Here is a 22,115-nt window from a genome sequence, read left to right on the forward strand (position 1 = left end):
GAGAGAGAGAGAGAGAGAGAGAAAGAGAGAGAGAGTGAAACACCTCGACCGTGGTAAAACCGCCGTCGCACACGCGCGTGCAAAGTTACGTCGAACGTGAGCGACGATTTTTGCAACAAGAACAAACAAAGCGCTTTGGGAGCGCAATTAACCCTTGGCACTCGCGAAAACCGGATCGCGCCGGTTTTCGTAGTATTTTTAGAAGTGGACTCCACCAAAGTAGACTTGCGGCCGTGTATAAATATCGGAAAAACTTCGACACCAGGTTTCGATACGTCGCACGTAAGATTCGAGACCCCGAAAGATCATTTATCGTTAAAGAACACACGTCGGGTTTATATTCGGAAAAGAATACGAGCTGAAGACGATCGTTAGACGGTCGTTTGTACTAACGTGATTCTCTAGGCTCTTAGTTCAAATTGTCTTTAATCCAATAGAATCTTTTTTTAAGATCTTAATTATCTATATGTTGAAAGGTAGGGAATGAAATGATAAATAATGACATTCGAGATTCTCTCTAACTCAAACTCCAAATTGGTTATTAGAATTTGATGTAATAGAAGAATATGGGACAGTCGAAAAAAATTATTATTCTGCAATTATACGAAATTACGCGATAGATAATGTAACGACGATAATGCGGTCAATTATAGACAAGAGATCCAAATTAGACGAAGTCATCATTCGGTCGGTCAGCGATATCGGGCATTATAATCGCGCGGCCAGGTAATCGATCGTCACGTGGCGGATCGAGACCTGTTACTTGATCTAATTACAACGCGAGTTCGCTTCCACGTGGAGGGCGGCATGTCATATAAGACACTGTCATGCAAAGAAGAAACTAGAAAAAACCGCGATAAGAGAACGATGCGGATAAGATGTTTTTGACCCAAAAAAAAAAGCAGAAGCAAATGCGTTCCTTTCTTTAAGGCTTCCTTAAGCGTCGAGCAAATGCATATTCCGCATACCATGTAAGTGATGTTTTTGCATTTTATCGCGAGGTATTTCCTCCGTATCTCGCAACGCACTTGCAAATGACTTTTGTCATCGATTTGTCATGACAGGCACCAATGATCTCGCCGTGCGAGGTAGATTCGTGACACGTGACTCAGAAAGTTGATTTTGTAACGAATAAATATACGAATAAATAATAAATGGCATTATACTCGAAGCACGCGAGCAAAGATCAACGTAACGCTTATCAAGAGAGATAGCTTTAACAAATCGCAAGTATTCATATATATAGATTTCTTATATCTTACTTGTAGAAGAGAATATCTTAATGTTGAAGAAATATGTGCTTCAGTATCTTCGAATTTTCAAATCATCTGTGTTTCTCGAAGCATTCGGTTAGATAGATAAAAGAGAAAATATTTCTCTAAACTCATCTGATCAATGAAAAAAAGCCGAATGTAAAATATTGGGAATTTTGTCCCAAATTGGAACGATCATGTATAAAGTATGAGAATAAAATCTGCACACGTGCATTCGCCAATAAATTTTATTTCCAACTACCATCTTTCATAATTCGATGATATCAATAAAAAATATTATCGTAAAAAATAAAACTTTAAAATATTGTAATATTAGAAACATTGTACCTACTGTGACATCTCAAAAGATTTATATGATAGTATTCTTCCTATGTTACTTGAAACAGAAATAAATATAAGTTTAAGTAGATTAGAACTGCCTTTTAAAGCGCACTGCTAAAAGTAGCATTGAAAATTTATTATCTATAATTGGAAACATCCAAATATAGCTACACTTTCCATGATATCATCGAATTACATATTTCTTACGCATCCATCTCCATATATTTGTATTTCGACTTTTTCTTCCTTACACGCACGGAGAGAATTTTTTGTTATGTTTTACCCTTAAATTCAGTACAAACTTGGGACAATTTGGCAACCAAGGAATTTTTAAAATATACAAAAGACATTTTACAAACGTGATAAAAATTACCAACCAAATTCGTAAATTTTGAAAAATTATAGAAATTTCCTAGATATATTTTAGTAAAATTAATCAAACATATTTTATATTTTAATGTGATAGATATTAATACTTTTTATTATGGCAGAATAGCTCGCATAAAATTCTTAGTGGTACATGTTGTCCCACAACTACCATGATTTCAGGGTAATATTTCAAGAGAAAGTTGTCTCTGTGCGGTAAACTTTACATTACAGTTATCGTTGTGCCCTGCTTAAGAAACCATACTGACTTCGATTTTCCAACCAAAACGGCGTACAGCAATCGCATTAGTCAAGCCGGGATTAAAAGGCAGAGCGATACCTGTAATACCGGAGTCGGAAACTGTTGCCCCGATTAGATACGGTCCTGGCTCGTACGATGTCGCGAAGAGGGATTGGCGGGATCAGGGAGGCCGGAGAAGGCCGCGGAGTTTCGGGAGAAAAACCGGCGCGGTAGTGGTGGTGATGGCGGCGGCAGCGGCGGCGGCGGCGGCGGCGGCGGCGGCGGCGAAGGTGAAGGGGGACGCGATAGCGCGCCGCTCTTGAAATCGGCGCGGGTCGCCGGCGTGTTACTATGCTACGGTGCCGCCCTCGACGGTGATCCACGCGAGGATCGATGATCAACACGCGCGGATCCCGGCGAAAGGGGTGTAGCCGCGATCTAACGGGTGTTCACCCGGATGTGACTGCGACGACGACCTGCCCGACCTGCCTTGGAAGTGTCACCGATGTTACATATTTCCATGGAAGGCATCCTCGCCGTAGACAGCAAGGATAATACTGTCGCACGATAAGCGACGAAAACGATGAACATTTCCCTCTTAATCGGAAATGACAATTCTCATCTCGCGTTTTTTCAATATCTCGCGACTTCTGTTGACACGTGGAAATATCTTCCATTTAAAATCCATTTAAAATCCTTCCAAGGTCGTGTATATTTATCTATAACGTGACGTTTAATTAACGATACAAATCGTCGACGATGTAGCTTGGACGATTACTGAGATATTATAAGTAATATAAGTACATATACGATCATAGATACTTTCTTTATTTACCCACCCACGTGCGAATACCGAATACATGTCCTTCATAACATTTGCTGAAGACTATTTTCGGCGTGCAAAAATTTAATCTATTTTCGGACTTGTGCAAATATACCGCTAGAGCGGGTCAAAGTTGCGTCACTATGCGCCATACGAAATACAATATGTCTGACACGAATAAGAAAACAAAAAAAACGAAGCTTTATCATTTTACATTTAATTATATGATTGTAATGAAACGCCTTACCTTTGCATTTGACTCCCACTTTTCCGGTGCCCCAGATATAATCTTCACCTGCGGAACAAGATTATGTATATGAATATCTGTATACATTTACAACAAGATAAGATTTTTCTAAATCACGATTATAATTATCCATTATATATATATATATATATATATATATATATATATATATAAAAAGTAAATAGCTCGATCGCACTTTCATTATAGCAACTAAATAAACGGCAAGAGCAGAAAAATAGATAACAGACTGAGAAAAATTATTTTAATAATGCTACGTTAATACTAGCTTAATTTATATAATAAACTACATAAACTGTAATTAGCGATGTACTTACAGTGCTTGCAAAGAATGGGCGTTACAAAATATGCATCTACGAGGACGTGATTATACGAGTTGTGTTCCGTGCTCGTAGAATCCGCTACATACGCTGTAACAAGGAAGTGACGAACAAATTAATCTGTGGTGGCCGCGTGTGCCCCTACCAAGATGGTACCACACTAATTAGCCGCGCGCGGGCAAACGCACTTTCTCGCGAGCGCATGACCGCGTCGACTAAAATATATAAACAAATTCGATAACGATACTCATAGCCCTCATCGACGATCTCGTCAGACGATGCTACCAACAAAAGCGAATTATGGGCACATACTAGTGGAGTCTCACCATTGCAACTCGCAGAGGAGTGAATGATTGGATGAAATGATTTTGATGTATGTGGAAGATGTGTCCCCAAACATACATCAAAATCATTTCATACAATCGTGTATTCCTCTCCTACGATCACCTCCATCGACAACGACCCGATTCTCAAAAATTTAATACAGTAGCTATGAAATTTAATACAGTAAGCTATGAAAGTAATCTTTGACATTGTATATAAGTAAATACAATAGTACTAATATTTACCGTACGGCCCATTGCTGAGCGTTACATATGACGACTCTTCTTCATTGTGAGTGTCGAGATACGGCGACAAGCTTCCTTTCAGCATTAGGACTTCGTCGGTTGTACCCTCCGTGTCTGAACACAAAATCATACAAAATTGCATAAATTATGGAAATGAATGACTATTTAAAAGAATGTCGTCAGACATGATACCAAAATTTCATTTGCATATATCTCTAGCCGATTAGTATAATGAATGTTCGTACCAGGTACAAAGTCTTCTTGCTTGCTTCTCGAGTCGCACGGGACGACACACAATCTTCTCGGAAGTAGCGCGTTAGTAGGTACTCGCAAAGGAAACAATCACATCAGCAGATCGTCGTCTCCATAAAAAAGCGTACGCGAGCTTAGTCGTTTATCAGTCATACATGGCATGCAGCGAACATAAAGAATCTTGTGGAATACTACAATCACAGGGCATAATCTTTCTCGGTTCTTACGCATCCTCTTCAGAGAGAGTCAAAGCATTACTTCTATCCCTTCGCTTGAATCGTATCAAAGAGAAGAGGCTCTTCTTTAATTTCCGATTATGTGCGGCTGTTTGAGCATTATTTAGGAAAGCCGATCTTTGTGCAATCGTCAATATAGCTTATCTTCTTCTTATTGGGCACATACGATTTGATTCTCACACGTTTACTTCTAATTATTAAAAATAATGATTTACTCTGTGTTAAAAAAGCTACTCCTTAAGCAATGTTATATCCTTTTAAAAATTATCTCTATCGCTGTACATAAAATATGCACGTAAGATGCAGTACGACAATGTTGTCCTGACAACGTTGGTTCATCCAATATGCCGAACTCCTCTACGATAAGGTAATATGAACACTATAATAACTATTCATGCATGACGATGCGATGCATTATAATCGTTATCATTCCCCTTTGCATTTCTTCCGCGGACATCCACTCTTCGAGTGTAGGTCTTCCTTTATTTCGCTATTTTTACGTTTCATATCCAAGATACTGCGACCAGCTTACAAACTGTAGTCTCTGAAATACACAAACGACGTAACATTACATTTGAGTCAAAGAACAATTTTTTTCATATTGCAATTAACTAATAATAAACAAATATGATTTCTTGTCTTTAATCCTGATATTTTAACAGCTTGAATTTAGAGTATTTTTTCTTTAAATTAGTGAAAACATTTTAAATTAGAAATTATATATCTACTACTAGATACTTAGATAATCTGAAAATATTTAAACCAATTTGTATTTTCTCAATACAAATCAATATTTTTTATGTAAATATTAAAAAATCAAAATATATTGAATTTTAATTTAATGCTTCTAAACAGATTTTACATATTATATCATATCGAGATAAGGCAAACATTTTGTTGTTCAAGTTTGTACAAGCAATAAAGAAATCAACGCTTCTAATCACTACGAATTGACCAACAAGAGCATTGTTTACAACTGAGAAATTTTGTAATCACATCTCGAAGAACAACTTGGTTGAAAAATCTCCGCTATTACTTCTCAGACCTACGTCAAAGAGACTCAGGTTGGTTAAATCGCTCTAGGAAAACACTTGCTAAGAAGCTATGCGCGAGATTAAAGATATTATATACCAGAAAAAGTAACAATTTTTTCAGCGTCCACAAGGCTCATCGAATTCAGGCAGGTGGAAGCATAAACAAGCTAATTTTTTCGCGCAAGACGCAGAAGACTTCCTATTACAATATACGATGTTACAAGACGATTTCACGTTCGTAGGATCCAGAATCCAGCGATACGGAATTCCGTCGACGTCCTTCGTCAGCTCGGAGCAACAACACTGCGGAATATCCGTCAGGTATCCTGTCACCGAGGGAGAATATGTGCACGGCGTGCACGCGTGAGACCGCGCGTCACGACGGGGACGACGCGAATGCGAGTTCACGTGCCGAGCGTGTGCCGTGTGGGGCCCTCCCGGGAGGGACGCTTACCTTGCTTTTAACGTCGCGCTCGTCGAGCGAAAGGCGAAAAAAAAAAAACGGGAGCTGCAAGGACAGGCGGATGCGCTACACCTCGGCCAACGGGACTCCTCTCGGCGACGAAGAATTCTCGCGGCGCGGACGCCTCGCTCGGAGATCGACGGGGAAGGGGAGCGGCGGCGCGCGAGGGCGACAGCTACGAAGACGACGGCGGCGACGGCGGCGGCGACGACGACGACGACGCTCGGAACTCCTCTCTCTCGACTCTCTCCTCTCGGACCGTCTCCGTTAGCCGCATATGCCGGGAACTCGCGTCGGGTATCAACCACGAGGGGCGAAGGGAGGGGAGACACAATAATAATATCGTCGGCCGTGTCGCGACACCACGAACGAACACGGGAACCGGGAACACGGTTAGGCCAGACCAGAACCTAGGTAGCTGGTAGCTGAACCTGCTGAAGTCGAAGTCGCAACGTTCGATTTTCGAGATCGACGATCGACTTCGCGCGCGATCGCTCGTTCGAGAGTTGCTGGCCCGGCAATTTCAAACACAGCTTTCCGAAATAAACATTTATTAATTAATAATATCGTTTGGTTACTGATATTTATTATGAATTATTCTTTATTAATTGGAAGGTTTGTTCCTCCGCGTGCATTTTGTGGCCGTGGCTTGTACTTTCGGCATTTAAAATAAAATAGGCGTATACGGCTGAGTTTCCACTGAGCGCGTCACGCGTTGCGTTATCCAATCAAAACGTCCAATTTTATTGCATTACAAATAATGTTATTAAAATGGGATATTTTGATTGGTCAATTCGGATGACGCGACGCGTGACGCGCTCAGTGAAAACTCAACCATACGACGAAACAATTGGAGAGGAAAAAGAGAAAAAGTGCGAAGGTTTGTTCCATCTCTGCGCTCCTTCCGCAACGTTGTTTCTCTATTTTCATCCGCACGGCACGCTGGTTTCTTTTTGTTTAAAAAAATAGTAATAAAAAAATAGAAAATATATTATGTAAAAAATAGAAATTATATTAAATCTTAAAAATTAAAACACGTACATACGTAAAATAAAAATTAAAACGTTAAATTCGCTCATTTTTTCCCCGTCCTTTACTTATTCTCGCTGACAATCGTCGTAATTATATGCGTGTGGAGAACAAGAGCACTTTTGCAAAAATCGTCGCGTTCGAGAACTCATTACAGGGACGTTCGAACTTTTCGCACGAAGAGGATACAGCCGGGTGGTGTTTGCGAACGCGCGGACGCGTTGACAGGTCTCGCTCTCTCTTTGCTATCGCTTATCACATGGACGAGTGACGAGTCAGTTGAGTGTACGGCGTGTACCAGCGTGTACACTCGGCACACGCTCGCCTCGCTCGCGCGCGACTTGCACACACGGCGTTCATTTCCTTATATAGAAAAACGGAGCACCGGCGAGAGAGAAACCCGCGTTTATCATGAGCACGACGATTACCCAGGAGGCGTACGACGAGGAGGTCAGGGAGTTGATGGAGGGCCTCGGTTTAACCGAGGAGGAGGCGATCGAGGACGCTGTCAGGTGCTACGAAATGAAGGTACTCACTGCGTACCGCGTCCCTTTGTTTACACCGCTTGCCGATCAGCGAAAGATATATCCTTTTTGCTCCTCGCGCGTGCGATCAAGTGACTCATTCCATCAGCCGCCAGGCCGCTGGAAATTTTCACCTTTGTTCAAAGAAAGAGAGAACGAGGTTTCGTCGAGTCACGGACATTTCGGGAAAACTTTAGATTCTTTTCTCTAAAAATTAAAATTAATACGTAAATGATATATACACGTATGTTTATATTTTGTCTAATATATTGATTTTTTAAAATATATTTATTAACATTAATTAATTATATTTTGTAACTTATTTATTTATAAACACAAAGAGAAAGTGCGCTTTGTTTTGTTTCACAGCGCACGTGACGAGAACTGTTGTTTTCATTTTTATTTTATCACGATCGCGAATAAAAAAGGTTCGAAATTATTTGAGGCTTTAAATAGAATTTATACGCAATCAACATATACATTTAAATAAAAATGTCAAAAAGATAGCGCTTATGGTGATTAATCGAAAGTTCTGTTTCCTAAGGAACTCGACTATATGAGTCAGGCTCGAAACAGGTCATCAAGAATTTTCCGCGTTGTCGTTAGAAATAAATATGAAACGCAAAATACTGCGTGAAATTATAAATTGATATCTTGAATATTATTTATCGTTAAACAATCTTGTCGTTATTTCATCACTGTATCATTATCTTATTTTTCAAAATTTAAGGTTTAATTTTGTAATTAATAATGATGCACTTTTCAACGCTCTTATTTAATTGTTCTTTCGACTAATAATAAATAATATCCGATAATTGTCGTTATATCGCTGTTATAAGCAATGTTTTAGAGCTTAATTGAAAAATGCACCTGCGGTGCGAAAATAAAATCTGTTACGCGCTCCTGCCGCATTTCTTGACGGTTTTAGTTTCGGAGAGCACTTGTGTCACTATCGTCTATCTTAAGAGATCGATCCGTTTCTCGTGCCGTAACATTTTCGATGCGGTTCGGAAAAGAAAATCTTTTCCCTTAAGGAAAGGAAAAGTTAAATTCACGTAGAAAAAAATGCGAAAAATTTCGTCGCCATTCGCACATCGTTTCTACTTTATTGCGAATTAACAACTGCCGCAAGAAAACCCTCTTAGAAATAACATATTAATTATACCGTAAAGGTATTTAAAGATTAAATATTTGTAGCGTTTATTTGCGCGCAGGGGATAGATCTGAGCAACATCGTCACCGAATCAGTTCTCGAGGATAAATATAAGCAGATAGTGACGTGCCTGGAACGACTAACGTGCGCCGCGAACGACAAGAGTTACGAATGCGTGCCGGAGACGCTGCGAGAACTGCGAACCGAGTTGGATAAGGACATCGAACACAGGGTTTACGCGGGCAAACGCAAATGTTACAACGTACTGATCGACCTCCTGAAAGATTGCCAGAAGGACCACGCGATACTTAAATCGACGCTGGAGACAATCACCTCGTTAATGTCCGGTTATCCGGATCTGTTGGACGACGAAGGAATCGCGTTGCAGATAGAGTAAGGATTATCCCGTAGAAAATTGATTTAGAAAAAAAAAGGAAACGGTGTATTTGAATTAGATTCTGCTTATTTTTCCTCTGACGACTATCTGTTAACCCTGAAGCTGATATAAAAATCAAGAACAAAATTTTTTAATGGCAAAGAAACTACTTTTATATTGGATAATACAAAAGTTAACACGTCTCTTGTTGTCCTTTGTAATGTTATTTATTAAATGTAGATCTGAATACGCGCGTATTTGATTTTTTTTTTCACAAGAATCATACTGTATAAATTTGATTGAAAATTGATGCATAAATTTATAATAATTCGAAGAAAATTGATACGAAGAAAAATTGATACTTCCAATTATAAGAATTATTATTTAAGGCGAGAGATTAAGATCACAAGAACCATGTACTTTCATCTCTATTGTCTCAAAGTAACTTGTAAAATTTTGTTTGTCAGGATTTTAGAAAGACATCGCGATGCGGCAACGTTACAATGCCTGTTGGGTTGGATACGAGAGTGCTGCATAAAACACGAGTTGAATAGGCAAAAGATTTTCGACACCAATATCTTTGAGAAACTCAAGAAGATATTGGTGCGCGCGGATGTGGGCGCGCAAGAGATCAAGGATGCATGCTCGGTAATTAGAGCGTTGGTTCTGGAAGATGATATTAGGCACGAATACGGCAAGGCACATGAACATGCAACTATCATGGCAAAGAGTGCTCTCGATGTCATCACGGGATTATTGAAAAGTAAATTATATTCAAATAGCTTTACAATTAACCTGAATCACTTTTGATAATTATCGTTGAATGATGATTTTTGAAATTAGCACTAGGCTTATTTAGAATATAGATATTATTCTGTATTGCTATTTTATATTCTGCCGTGATTAATTAATGTATGCATTTTACTGCAACTTCGCATTGTGATATGAAATACATTTTCCACAAACAGGATTTAAAAAAGACACGAAGGTCATAGGCGACCTAATGATCACCCTGGCCGCATTGGTTGTCCGAAATGAATTTTGTCAGGAAGTAGAAGATGCCGGGGGATTGAAATTCATTTTGGATATAATGACCGAATATCCAGACTCTGAAAAATTGAATTGGCAGGCTTTAAAGTTGCTCAAAGCGCTTGGTGGCAACGACAACGTGAAGTCTCATATCATCACTTCCGGATGCGCCCCTTTAATCGTATCCGCTATCAGTAGAATGAAAGTAAGTTTACATGCGACAAAAAGCAATATTTTTTACAATAAAATTGTTCTTAAAATATAATTGTTCAAATAGTAAAAAATATTTTTTATTAACTAAGTGAAAAGATTTTTTTTAATATGTCTGCACTAAAATTCAATATTTAACAGAGATCGGAGAACGTCGTAACTGCGGGATTGAGTTGCATATCGGCGTTATCTTTACGAAGCACTTCAAATGCTGGTGTGTTCTATGATTGCGGTGCGGCCCAAGTGATCGTAGATTCTATGAAGGCTTATCCTAATAATGTAAACGTTTTAAAACAAGCCTCTTGGGCAATTAGAAATATGTCGGTGCGAAACAAATCTGAATCTAAGGAGTTCTTGATGTATGGCGTTGAGGAAGTACTACGAGATGCGATACGTTTACATGGCCCCAAATTGGAGGATAACGCGAAAGCCGCGTTGAGAGACCTGGAGCTGAAGGTAGATTTGAAAGAAAGATGGACAGGAAAGGGCGTCAGTCTGAGCAATGAACGCTATTAATCATTGGCAGCAGCATCATCGTCAGAACATAGTATCTAGATTATTTACTACAAGTACATTAATCCAGTTTGGATCTTGTACATTGCTTTATCTCACCTCGCAATAAATAATAAAGACATTTTTGTGCTCAACATAACAGAAGGATAAAATATGATTTTTGTAAAATTGTCAATTACTGTTTTATTTAATAATTCTAAGCGATATTTTATAAAATTATAGCAACTTAACTGATTGGAGTTAATTTGAAACAAAATGTTTTCAATGCCGAATTATATTCTAATAATATTTAACTATATATTTTTCATTCTTTATAATAAGAAAATTTATATTTTATTTAGTGATTTCATGTAGTGCCTGAAATTTATTTATACGTGTATAAACTTAAAAGTTTACATATACTTCTAAGACACTGCCAGAAATTATATATTCTTATTTGATTAGTAGAATTTTATACAGCCGTTTTTAATGGCCGTTTCAAACAAATAAATGTACAAACTTAGCTTTATTATTGGTATGTAGATATTTATATGATTAAACCAAATTATTTCCATGTATGTGTCATAATTACAACTGTAAAAGACATATTTTTTTCGGATCTATACTGTACTTGGAATTTTGATATAAATAGAAACAGGCAATTACTAATTAAAGTGAATAATCAAGGCTGTTGGTGCAAAGGGGTACTTAACTAATAAAGCTTGCCGAACATAAAAAAAGACATGGACTAACGATCGAATAATGATGATATTTATATATAATTAAATATATCGAGACTTTTTATATAAATTGTTTTTATATACAGTGAGAAATACATTATTGTAACGGAACGAAACGTAAGGAATAAAAGCTAATTTTGAATTATAATTCCTTGGGCAAGGTCGAAGATTGTTTCTCTTTCCTCTCACCTCTGTCTACTTCTCACGTGCCAATCTGTCTCATTTTACGCGGCACAGATACGCAAAAATTTGTTTCAGCATTATGTAATGCGAGAGCGATTTAGTTTGTAAACATAACTATGCCAATCAGTTTAATTAAAATAATTTATAGTCACCGCATTGTCAATAAACATATTGAAAATAGCTATCTTTTACTTTATCTTTTGATATAAAATGTATTAAAAACAATGAGAGAAATAGTATTATGTTAGTATTATAAAAGGGTATTATTTTATATATTCTTGATATATAAAAGTTATGATGTAATATTATATTTTTCCATATTATATATTTTTATCCCATATATATTATATGTAATGTCCATTATATATTTTGTATTTGAAAGAAAGTTTAGTAACATTTAATACTATAATATTACATAGTATAACAACATGACAAAAATGATAATATTTTATTCTCAGTTAATATGCATCTAATTCGTCGTTTCAATTCTTTTTTGAGCAAAGACAGGTGTCTGCTGACTGTCGCTTTATTAATGTCTAATGATAAAACACGCTCAAACGTCAAACATATATAAGTTACATCATTTGAAACACAAGTAACACATATGTATGCTTATCAGTCTGTTTCTCTCGCAATTTGTTTCACGTTAGCTATGCATTTTAAATAGAAACACAATCTATTTTATTCTGAACGAATCATCAGTTATGAGATTTTTCGTGAAATCGCTTGTATATTATCACCTTAGCTGATACTGGGAGAGAAGATTACAGAAAATCGGATTGCGCGATTCTTCATTCTTCAATGCAAAGACAATGCATTGTTAGACTAGTACATAATGATCAATTGAACATAGAGATTTATGATCTTGGATCGATGTGATTTATTTTGACAATAAAAATGCCCTTTTATTTTCATTCCTTGTTAATTATGTACGCTGTCGTTCCCTTGCGAATTAAATACTTCAAACGGCTCCGATTTTCTGCTTGTTACTTTGTACAAGGATAGATCTTTCATACATGCAAAGAGACATTAATGTTAATACGGACAAGAAAACTCTAGCTATAATTGGCAAATGGTGAAATAATTAGATAATTTGAAGAAAATAACTTTGCTGTCTCGATTGTGTTGACAATAAGACAACCGTAAATTTAATTCAATTTTAAATTTATCTTATTAATTAATGATCTTCGATCCATTAATTAATACCTTACACGGAGAGAATTTTTTGTTATATTTTACCCTTAAATTCACTACAAACTTGTGACAACTTGGCAACCAAGGAATTTTTAAAATATACAAAAAACATTTTACGAACAACGTGATAAAAATTACCAAGCAGATTGGTAAATTTTGAAAAATTACTGAAATTTCCTAGATATATTTTAGTAAAATTAATCAAACATAATTTATATTTTAATGTAATAGATATTAATATTTTTTTATTATGGTAGATATTAATCAGAATAGCTCGCATAAAATTCTTGGTGGTACATGTTGTCCCACAACTACCATGATTTCAGGGTAAATTTTAAGAGAAAATTCTCTCCGTGTAGAAATTAACTTTAATTAATTTATTTTGAAATCTTAACTATCTAAATTTTGTTTGCTTTTTTAAATGGTGCAGATGTTTTATGTTTCACTAAATGGAAGAAAAAAGAATATAAGAAACTTATTTTACTAAAACGTTCGTAATTTCACAAACTTCCTGTTCGTGAGCAATAACTTTCATTTGTAATACCTATCGTATAATTTTATCGCGATTGATTTAGGTATATATATAGCGATCATAATATGATTGTCGATAACGATTGTTCTCGATTAAGAATTTTATTACACTACGGGTGACACGGAAGCAATTTTACAAAGCGCCAGACGACTTTAATTTCTCTCAACAGCTGGGCCTATTGTACCTGATCATTAACTATTCGTTATCGTTCGTTGTACTTCATTCCTGCAGACTACGATTTTATCACAGTCCTTGACGAGATCACACTCGCGATAGTCGAGCTATGCGATTAATACACAGGTTTGTGACGACACAGAGCACATAATTATGGACATTAGTGGACGTTTTGTTTCGATAAAGGATCACGATAGTGCCTAACGTGCACCCTCGTACTTCTTAATGTTAACGATACTGTACAGCGCGCTGTCTCAAAAATAAATTACTTTCTCACACGTTAAAAATAAAAATTTCTAAACTCACGCTTAAAAATGTACACGGCCAAAGAATTACTCGTTGTAATCGTTGTAAAAACAAAGTACTTGTAATCAAGTATTTGTGTTACTCAATCATTCAACCAATCGTTATATCAATTAATCAATTAACCAATTTTATGACAAGTGGTAGGATTTTTTTATAATTTTTCTTTTCGTATAATTCCTGTAAAATGTATGTCTCTGATGTAACTTCCTAGAACAATATTATTTGCTTTCGCTTGTTCTTGTGGGAAACGCAGAGATGAACTCTTAAATTCTACTTCTTGAATTCTAAATGTAGAATTAAACATTTATAAACGTTTAAGATTTCTTAATGTAATCTCTTAAGCATCTATAAAACGTTTAAGAAAGAGGGTACTTTACGAGAGTTTTTTCGCTAAGAAACACCGACGCTTATAATTAGCATTCAATTGAGGATGTCTCCCGTAGTTGAAACAAATTTCATAGTACAATATAGATCAAGGAACTTTATATAATGTTTTTCTAAAATCTAAAACATTTATTCAAACTTTACCAACAAAACTTTGCATCCATTTATATTTGACAATTAAAATACTAATTCAGAATAAATACATGTGAGAAGACATTTCTTAAAATTCCATGCACTTGTATCGGTAAAGTTTGGTGAATATTTTTAGAAACATTCAGGAAGATAAAAATATCGTAATAATAAATAAAGAGATGTATAATGTTTGAAAAATAAAAACGTAGTTATGTTAAAATATAAGGGTATGTAAACGAAGTCAATCGTGAATAAGAAAAAAAAACAGACATAATATAAATGTTAATTTAAATAGAATATAGATTTAACACATTCGTTAGAATATAAATTTAATACATATTTAATTCATTAGAAAAGTTCTAATATTGCAATATTTTACATTATCAGCATTTATATAAAAGAGCTGATAATGTAGAATATTATATAGTAATAAGTTATAAATGTATATAATTTGATAACGCGCGAATGTGTCAAACAAATCATCAAGAGAAGAAAATAAATAAATTATGAAACGCACTTACCTGGTGTACAACAAAATCGAATAAAACGATGAACGGTTGATAACAACAAAAAAATGAAATAAACGAAAATTTTGTGTAAATAACTTGTAATTGCTGTAAAAATAGAAAATCTGAGCGAGACGCAGGCTATGCTCTAGAGGAATACTATTCGATAGAAAGCGTCCGAACAATTCCTTGGAGCTGGCAGAACCAAAGAGCTCAATTGACAGATAATTAATTAATCCGTATAGCTCTGTTCTTAACGGCGCAATTAAATACGAGTCCAACATCGAACTAATACGTGATAGCGATATGGATCGAAGACTCTTAACTTTTTTTATCTCGACATCGAAATATACACAATAATACATATATATTTATCATCTAACGACGACTTTTCATATATTCTACATATACAAGCGTATACCCAATTACGTTACTGTATATATTATCACGCTTATCCGAATAATTTTACTTGATATATAACGACGTGTGCAGAACGAGAATCGTATGTCAATATTCATTTTAATATTCGTAACGCCTTCGTCGAGAGCTCGCGAATAATTTGGAAAATGGATTTCTCCTTGCGCCAGTTTCTATAGATCGATTATAAATTCTTTTACGCCAACTTATAAATAGCTAACAGAAAAGCGTCTAGAAAGAAAAGTTGTCGATTCTTCTATTAACTTCGTCGCTATAAATTTGTTTCCACGTTAAATGGTCGTCGGATAAAATGTCGTATTTCGGCAAAATGTAACTACGTTCCTGTGAGAGGGTGCTTTCCCACAGGAACGCAAAGGAAAGAGAAAACCAATTTTTCATCGGGCCACGAATTTTCCGGTCTATGTAACACAAATTTGCGCACTGGGCGCCTTTTACAACATCGTTTCACATTGATTTCGGAGTACAGACTTGACTTTTCAGCTCGTTTCATTTTCGATACGGTCGGTGCAGAGGCGGACGCAGCAGCAAAGAAGGTTTTAAAAGTCGTGCAGGTTTTGTGCGAATACACATGCAAAGGGAGGCTTGTTTTACAGACTCGTGTATTCGCTTTGAAAAATATTATTACCGGTCTATTAATCGAGTCGCGTTTGCAATGTACATTACATGTAAATGTCAAATTAAAAATACATTAAAAGCCTCATATTTTTTTTTATATACACATGCCGATAATCAAATTAAAATGATAACATTTTAGCGTATACTATTTTTTTACTCCACTGCTGTTTCAGAAATAAAACAGTAAGCAGCAAGTGCCTTGAATATGTATGTATATGTATATAAATCACTTAACTAATCTTCAAAGAAATCTCTTTTTTCGTGTAATAAACTAAAAAAATCTGCTATTAAATAAAAGAATTAAGTAAAATTCCGAGATACAGCTGTTCAATATATTTTATCATCTAATAAAATATTAAACGAAAATAAAAATATACGAACGTTTTCTATCTGTTTTTCTCGATTGAGCTCTTGAGACACAATGAGATCGTCGTATGTTCTTTCCGCTTGAATACGCTAAACGTGCCGTTTAATAAAAAAAAAACACATAAAAAATGAGATCGCGTTGCTGCATGTAAAAAAAACCAGGGCTGAAGGTATTTGAATAGGCGCCGCTATCAATCAATAAAATTAAGCCCAGCTACTGACGGCGGACCCACCCGTCTGCGGCGATAACACAGGTATCAACTCGCATGCACACGCGATGTAAATACATATGCCATACAAGTGAATGCACGTGCGTACCGTACACGCGTCGATATATATTTATTGCACACAAAACCCTGACAATACAAATACATGACGAACCCCTCCACGGTTTGATTCTCGGGAAAATCGGGATTCTTCGAGAACAAGCCTTCTTCGCAGAAAGATTCGTTCTTAACTCGCATAGATAAAAAAGCGCATCTTAAATTCCTTTTTTTAATTTTGTATATCATGTCGTCCTTTACTAGAGTTTATTATTTATTTATTTCTTATTCGGTTATTCTATTTTGCTTCTGTGCTTTTTCTCCGAAAATTTACTCTAATACTCATATTCAAACTATCAAGAAAAAACAAACGCCTCGTTCTGAACATTCATCGATAGATAGAGAAGAGAAGAGAAGAGAAATATTCTGCCGCTCCGCGAGAATTATGCTACATTCGGCAGAAAAAAGCACGACTAAAACACGTGTGATCCGATGTCGCGTCGCGTAATATAAATAAAATTATTTCTAATATACGTGGTCATATCTCTCTTTGCAGCAGTCTTACACTCGGCATATAATTTGCCCTTTCCGATATAATATCTGTAATTTATTCAATGATCGCGCTCTCGTCAGCCTCGCGGTCGCAAAATCGCAAACGAGCGCAAAGCTGCTGAGCCAGCTACTGACGGCATTGGCAACATGAATGCTTGTAATATTTGATTCGGCACAGACCATTCTTTACCACTAAAACGCAATTCGGATACTTGTCCACGCACTCGGACGACTCGTGCACCTCTGAAACATAACGTTAAAAAACATGTCTGTCAAGTACTTATATATCGAATCTAATTATTAAGTGGCAATAATTTTCATCATCATTATCACCGATCTATTAAGTTTTTTATAAAAAATTGCTACGGTTTCTGCAGTTGCTAAAGTTGAGAAAAAACGAGAGATATAAATCTTTTCTTTACTTTTCGGTGGTTTGTTCGCCACTGGAATCTCCTTCTTACACGGATCCCTGTTACACCGTTGCTCCGCGCTTGGTTTGTTGATTTCCGAGCAACTGGTGCTGCTAATACCTTCGACGATGCACCGTACAAGTCGTGTTTGCACTCCGGCTCCACATGTTGCGGAACACTAAAAATGGAACATATAAAAGTTACACCGGGTATATACGCATCCAAAAATCAAAAAATTCACAAAAAGAAAAATTTTCTGATTAAAATTTTCTTAATTCACGCATTCGCGATACTTTACCGTCGACCAATTTGAGGTGAACCATTCCGGCAAACACGCGGGCATCCTGCAAGCTTGCTCAGTCGCTGGTTTGGGGTCGCTGCAATTTTTTGCAAGTAGCACGACAAAGTCATTATCCGTTCTGGTTATGCAAGCGATGTCTCGATATTGCACGCCAACGCCGCACGAAACAGAGCACTAAATACGAGTTAAAAGAAGTTAATATAAGAAGTTATATGTCGTCATTAATTGTAAATAATTGCATCGTACAATAAACAGAATAAGGATAAAGAGGAAGAGGCACTTTATTAAATATTGATTTTGTTCTCGAATCTCAAATCAACTGTGGAACGATTAAAAATTAAATTACGATGTAAATTACCATTTCGTGTAATTAGAAATGTGCATCTTGAAATTAAAGCTAGACTCGTGTAAAAATATTAGTGTCGTCTATCAAAATTATGTCAGCTTTGATTTAAGATCGCTTTAGCTTTACGCGTTGCTGCGAAGTGAGCGTTTTATTTTCTAAATCGTGCTTGTACTAACGGAAGTCCATGGACTGGCGAACCATTTGGCTCGGTCGCAGCTCGTCCCTCGTCCAAAGCAATGCATCTCCGTGTCTGGTCTCTCTTTGGGATTGCAGAATAACTCGCTACCGTCAGCGCATGCCACTCGTCTGATCCTCACGCCATTTCCACATTCGGCGGAGCACTGCAACAATGACGAATGTCATGCTACCATGTTCCAAAAATATGTACATACATACTTCATCTTTATCTTAAAGTCGAGAAGTAAAATTAAATTCAATGACGTTTGAGATATTCTTTTTTTTTTTACATAAAAATCGTCACAGAAAAATGGTTTTACGTATTCACTTAATTATTGAATAAATGCAAAAGTATGGTAGCATGGAAAACCCATAGCTTTTAAATAGATATTTTCACGTTTGCTTATTTTGAAATGGAATTAATCCCATGATGTGTTATACCTTTGAAGACCATTCCGAGTACAACCAGGGCGCTGTCCCGGGGTGATGTCCCGTTGTCGCACTACAAGCCACTACTTCGCACGCTTTTTGAGATTCCGGCTTGTTGATTAACGAACACGACTCCCCGGGCGTTATACAGGTCACCGTTCGATTTCGAATTCCACGGCCGCACGTCGCCGAACACTGGAATGCGCGATAGAAAACTTAACAGATGGAATATATTATTCAATCAAAATTAATTTTAGCAGCAGAGCGAAGAGTCCCATCGATTTGTTGCATCCTGATCGAAGAATTGTAAGGAACATGAAATATCTACAGGAAAGTTAATATAATCGGAAATTTATATTTTCCGTTTGTGGTAATTTTTCAGTTTTCCGTCAATTATTCCCTTAAATTGCTTCTTCTTGCTTACATTCTTTTTATTGTACAATTCGCACGAACTGCTTCTGATAAGTAAAAATAATACTGGTGACGTCTAGAGACTTAACTCCTATCCTATCCTAGTTTCTCAGTTCACATTCCCAACGCTTTCCTGTCCTATACTTCCTAAATCGCTGAAAGTAGCTGTTTAACAATGAAGACATTTAACAGATTGATGACTCACCGGACCCCAAGCGCCCACGTCCCACCTGGGCGCGTCGTGCTGCGAGGACATGTGTCTCAGTTCTGGGCCCACGTTGGGACATGCCATCCGGCTGCAAGTTTCTGTGGTACTCAGGTCTGGCGGTTGCATGCACGCACCAGCAGCAACGCGCATTGTCAATCTCACGTTCAGCTCCTGAACGCATTCGAGTTTTCGCGTCTTGGTACCGACCCCGCAGGTGACCGAGCACTCGCTCCACGGCTCAGCTCGCCACCTGACAACATATCCGAGTCTTCAAATACGAGATTAAGCTTATTTGGATAAATCGCAGATTCTCTGAACACAAAGAGTTCATCGCGCTTCCATTCGTTCCTTGAACCCGAAATTGATCTTTGCCTCAGCAAAAATATTAATAAAGACCGAATTTAACAATTCAATATCTGAAGGATAAGTTTGAACGCATCAAATAATCTGGCTGGAAGGAAACGCGATGATCGTGAAACAATCGTCAAAGGATCTATTGAAGGATCTCACAGAAGAAATATATCGATGTCAGTACCTGGCGGCGCAAGGATGATCGTTGCATCGCCGCGGAGGAGAATGCTTCGGCTTTTCCACGTTGCGACAACGTTTTTCATTGACGGGTGTCTGATTGATCTCGCGAATGCACTTCAGGATAGTCATCTGCACGCCTGCAAGATGCAATGAGTTGCGAGAAGTTATTCGACATATCTCGGATCTTTGCATTTCGTTACACCGTCGATTAATTCGAAGTCTAATGTTCCTCGGCGAGAAATTGGCTTGACGCCAACTCTCCTCAAAATCTTTTAACATTGGATAAAACGTATTATTGCACAACGTTATATATAATTCCATCAAAATAATATCTACTTAAAATTGAACGAAGAATAAAATTACATTTACGGCTTAGACTACAAAACAATAACTCAATTTCTGTCGTTTATAACTCAGACAGCGTTGACGTACTAACAGTTTTATCGAGAAAAATTCTACGTCAAGTACATAGTTAAAGAGTCCACGAACAAAACGAAGTGCGACACTTTGTAAGTGGGACACATTGTATTATGATCGACGTGACTGTCGCGTTCCTTTTCTCCGTATTCGTCGCTTTCCGTCCGTATAGCGTCAATTTAAATTAGTCCCAGTGACAGATATCGGGATGCTGTCACATGCAATGTTCAGATGTCCAAAAAATCAGTGACAATTTCCGGTATCTTAGAAGTATAATCGCGCTGCATATTTTCCCAGACGTCTACGACTCAACTTTACTCTCGTTTATAACTTTAATTGCTCGTTTCTATATTTCCTTCATTTAATTTAAAATAAAAATGACTTTAAAATCCATTTTTAATTACTCCGCAGAGCAGTAACTTTTTAAATATTTTTTATTAAATGTTTTTAATCTTTTTCTGTGCTTTAAATGTTTTTAAATGCAGGAAAAGATTAAAAAAATATCTTATCCAAAATTTTTGATAAGCCGTCGTGCTAGAATGTGTCTAACTCTACCGAAACAAAACAAATGTATCTCGGGCTACTTCCCACTGCACGCAACGCCTCAATGACGTTTAGACAAAGTCGTTTTCCTAATGACCTTTAATTATCCAGACGTTTTTCGCCTATTGTCCGTTTAATCAGTATCTCACAACAGATACAAAATGACTCGAAATTGTATAGCCTTTTTAAATCAACAATTTCGTTTAATCTCAATCTCTGTTTAAATATCATATACCTACTTTCAAATTATATTTCGCAATATTAATATTTTATTAGCTGAGAAATTATTAAATCCCTCAAGAAATAATTAGGAATATTGTGAATAAATACGTTTCTCGCATCAGAGATATGCTTGTTCATCAAAATATTTACACAGTGGCTGTTAATTTTATCTACAAGCTTTAAACCACGGTAATCGATTAGACCGTTGCGTTGGATAATTACAAATATTTAATCAGATTAATGTACCTATCCCGCGTACATTAGTAATATTTATTCGTTAATATTTATTTATTTCTCAAACGCCGCGATATCACATTCCCTACAATATACAAGAGGTACGCGAAAATGTATTACCAGCAATATTGGAAATTAACAAAAACTCACCGACACGTAACGTTGAAATTATAATACTGTGCATTCCAAAAGTTAAACAACACGTATTGAAACATTTATCATTCGCGATCCGACACAATTGACTCACGTTTCGATATCGAATATTAAAATCCCGAGAGAAATATTTGGTTGAAAACATTATTTTCCAAACGCATTGTACATACTAAAGCGATACTTGAATTATTTTGTTGTACGAGTAAGTATATATAATACTGTAAAAATTTTAAATCTTATTTCTTTTTAGATATCATTCGTAAATGGTATTGCTGCGAAAACAGTTCGAGAGAGAGAGAGAGAGATCTCATAATTCAGATAAATAAATTTTACTTAGAATCATGCTTTTCAGAAATTATCTTTGTAACATA

The 22,115-nt window shown here is 36.5% G+C and overlaps 3 protein-coding genes across 5 annotated transcripts in view; 1 reads left to right on the plus strand and 2 right to left on the minus strand.

Moving 5' to 3' along the window:
- Nucleotides 1-2,548: 2,548 nt before the first annotated feature.
- Nucleotides 2,549-7,307, minus strand: LOC143897217 (protein kinase C gamma type-like). 2 transcript variants are annotated; one of them, XM_077405671.1, is made up of 6 exons: nt 6,156-7,307; nt 4,425-5,211; nt 4,180-4,293; nt 3,608-3,700; nt 3,273-3,320; nt 2,549-2,921 (listed from the first exon to the last, which is right to left on the minus strand). In XM_077405671.1, exons 3-6 carry the CDS (start codon nt 4,262-4,264, stop codon nt 2,836-2,838), a joined length of 312 nt encoding a protein of 103 aa, XP_077261797.1. In that variant the 5' UTR covers nt 4,265-4,293; nt 4,425-5,211; nt 6,156-7,307; the 3' UTR covers nt 2,549-2,835. The 2 variants fall into 2 exon arrangements, with proteins under 2 accessions (XP_077261797.1, XP_077261798.1); XM_077405672.1 differs by lacking the exon at nt 2,549-2,921 and adding an exon at nt 2,936-3,193.
- A 153-nt stretch (nt 7,308-7,460) lies between these two features.
- LOC143897216 (armadillo repeat-containing protein 6 homolog) lies at nt 7,461-11,632 on the plus strand. The gene is made up of 5 exons (XM_077405670.1): nt 7,461-7,721; nt 8,932-9,263; nt 9,714-10,009; nt 10,215-10,480; nt 10,627-11,632. The coding sequence occupies exons 1-5, from the start codon at nt 7,605-7,607 to the stop codon at nt 10,999-11,001; spliced, it is 1,386 nt and encodes a 461-aa protein (XP_077261796.1). The 5' UTR covers nt 7,461-7,604; the 3' UTR covers nt 11,002-11,632.
- Nucleotides 11,633-15,212: 3,580 nt separating this feature from the next.
- Nucleotides 15,213-22,115, minus strand: part of LOC143897215 (thrombospondin type-1 domain-containing protein 4) — a 57,986-nt gene continuing 51,083 nt past the window's right edge. For both annotated transcript variants that reach the window (XM_077405668.1, XM_077405667.1), the window contains exons 13-19: nt 20,180-20,312; nt 19,642-19,894; nt 19,038-19,220; nt 18,596-18,760; nt 18,071-18,247; nt 17,785-17,950; nt 15,213-17,605 (exon numbers count right to left, since the gene is read on the minus strand). In XM_077405668.1, the coding sequence (XP_077261794.1) occupies nt 17,490-17,605; nt 17,785-17,950; nt 18,071-18,247; nt 18,596-18,760; nt 19,038-19,220; nt 19,642-19,894; nt 20,180-20,312 (1,193 nt within the window). In that variant the 3' untranslated portion in view covers nt 15,213-17,489. The remainder of the gene's footprint in view (nt 17,606-17,784; nt 17,951-18,070; nt 18,248-18,595; nt 18,761-19,037; nt 19,221-19,641; nt 19,895-20,179; nt 20,313-22,115) is intronic.

The sequence above is a fragment of the Temnothorax americanus genome, unplaced genomic scaffold (genome assembly GCF_048541705.1).
Source record: "Temnothorax americanus isolate GAGA-0224 unplaced genomic scaffold, ASM4854170v1 Scaffold2, whole genome shotgun sequence".
Lineage (NCBI taxonomy): Eukaryota > Metazoa > Arthropoda > Insecta > Hymenoptera > Formicidae > Temnothorax > Temnothorax americanus.

What these genes read in the sequence shown, in the direction of transcription:
- LOC143897217 (XM_077405671.1), bottom strand. Translation starts at nt 4,264, where the DNA reads ATGCTGAAAGGAAGCTTGTCGCCGTATCTCGACACTCACAATGAAGAA. An exon ending in GCTCAGCAATGGGCCGTACG is followed by an intron (nt 3,701 to 4,179) that starts GTAAATATTAGT and finishes TCCTTGTTACAG; the next exon opens with CGTATGTAGCGGATTCTACG. An exon ending in AGTGGGAGTCAAATGCAAAG is followed by an intron (nt 2,922 to 3,272) that starts GTAAGGCGTTTC and finishes GTCACGTTATAG; the next exon opens with ATAAATATACACGACCTTGG.
- LOC143897216 (XM_077405670.1), top strand. Translation starts at nt 7,605, where the DNA reads ATGAGCACGACGATTACCCAGGAGGCGTACGACGAGGAGGTCAGGGAG. An exon ending in CATCACGGGATTATTGAAAA is followed by an intron (nt 10,010 to 10,214) that starts GTAAATTATATT and finishes TTCCACAAACAG; the next exon opens with GATTTAAAAAAGACACGAAG. An exon ending in CCGCTATCAGTAGAATGAAA is followed by an intron (nt 10,481 to 10,626) that starts GTAAGTTTACAT and finishes AATATTTAACAG; the next exon opens with AGATCGGAGAACGTCGTAAC.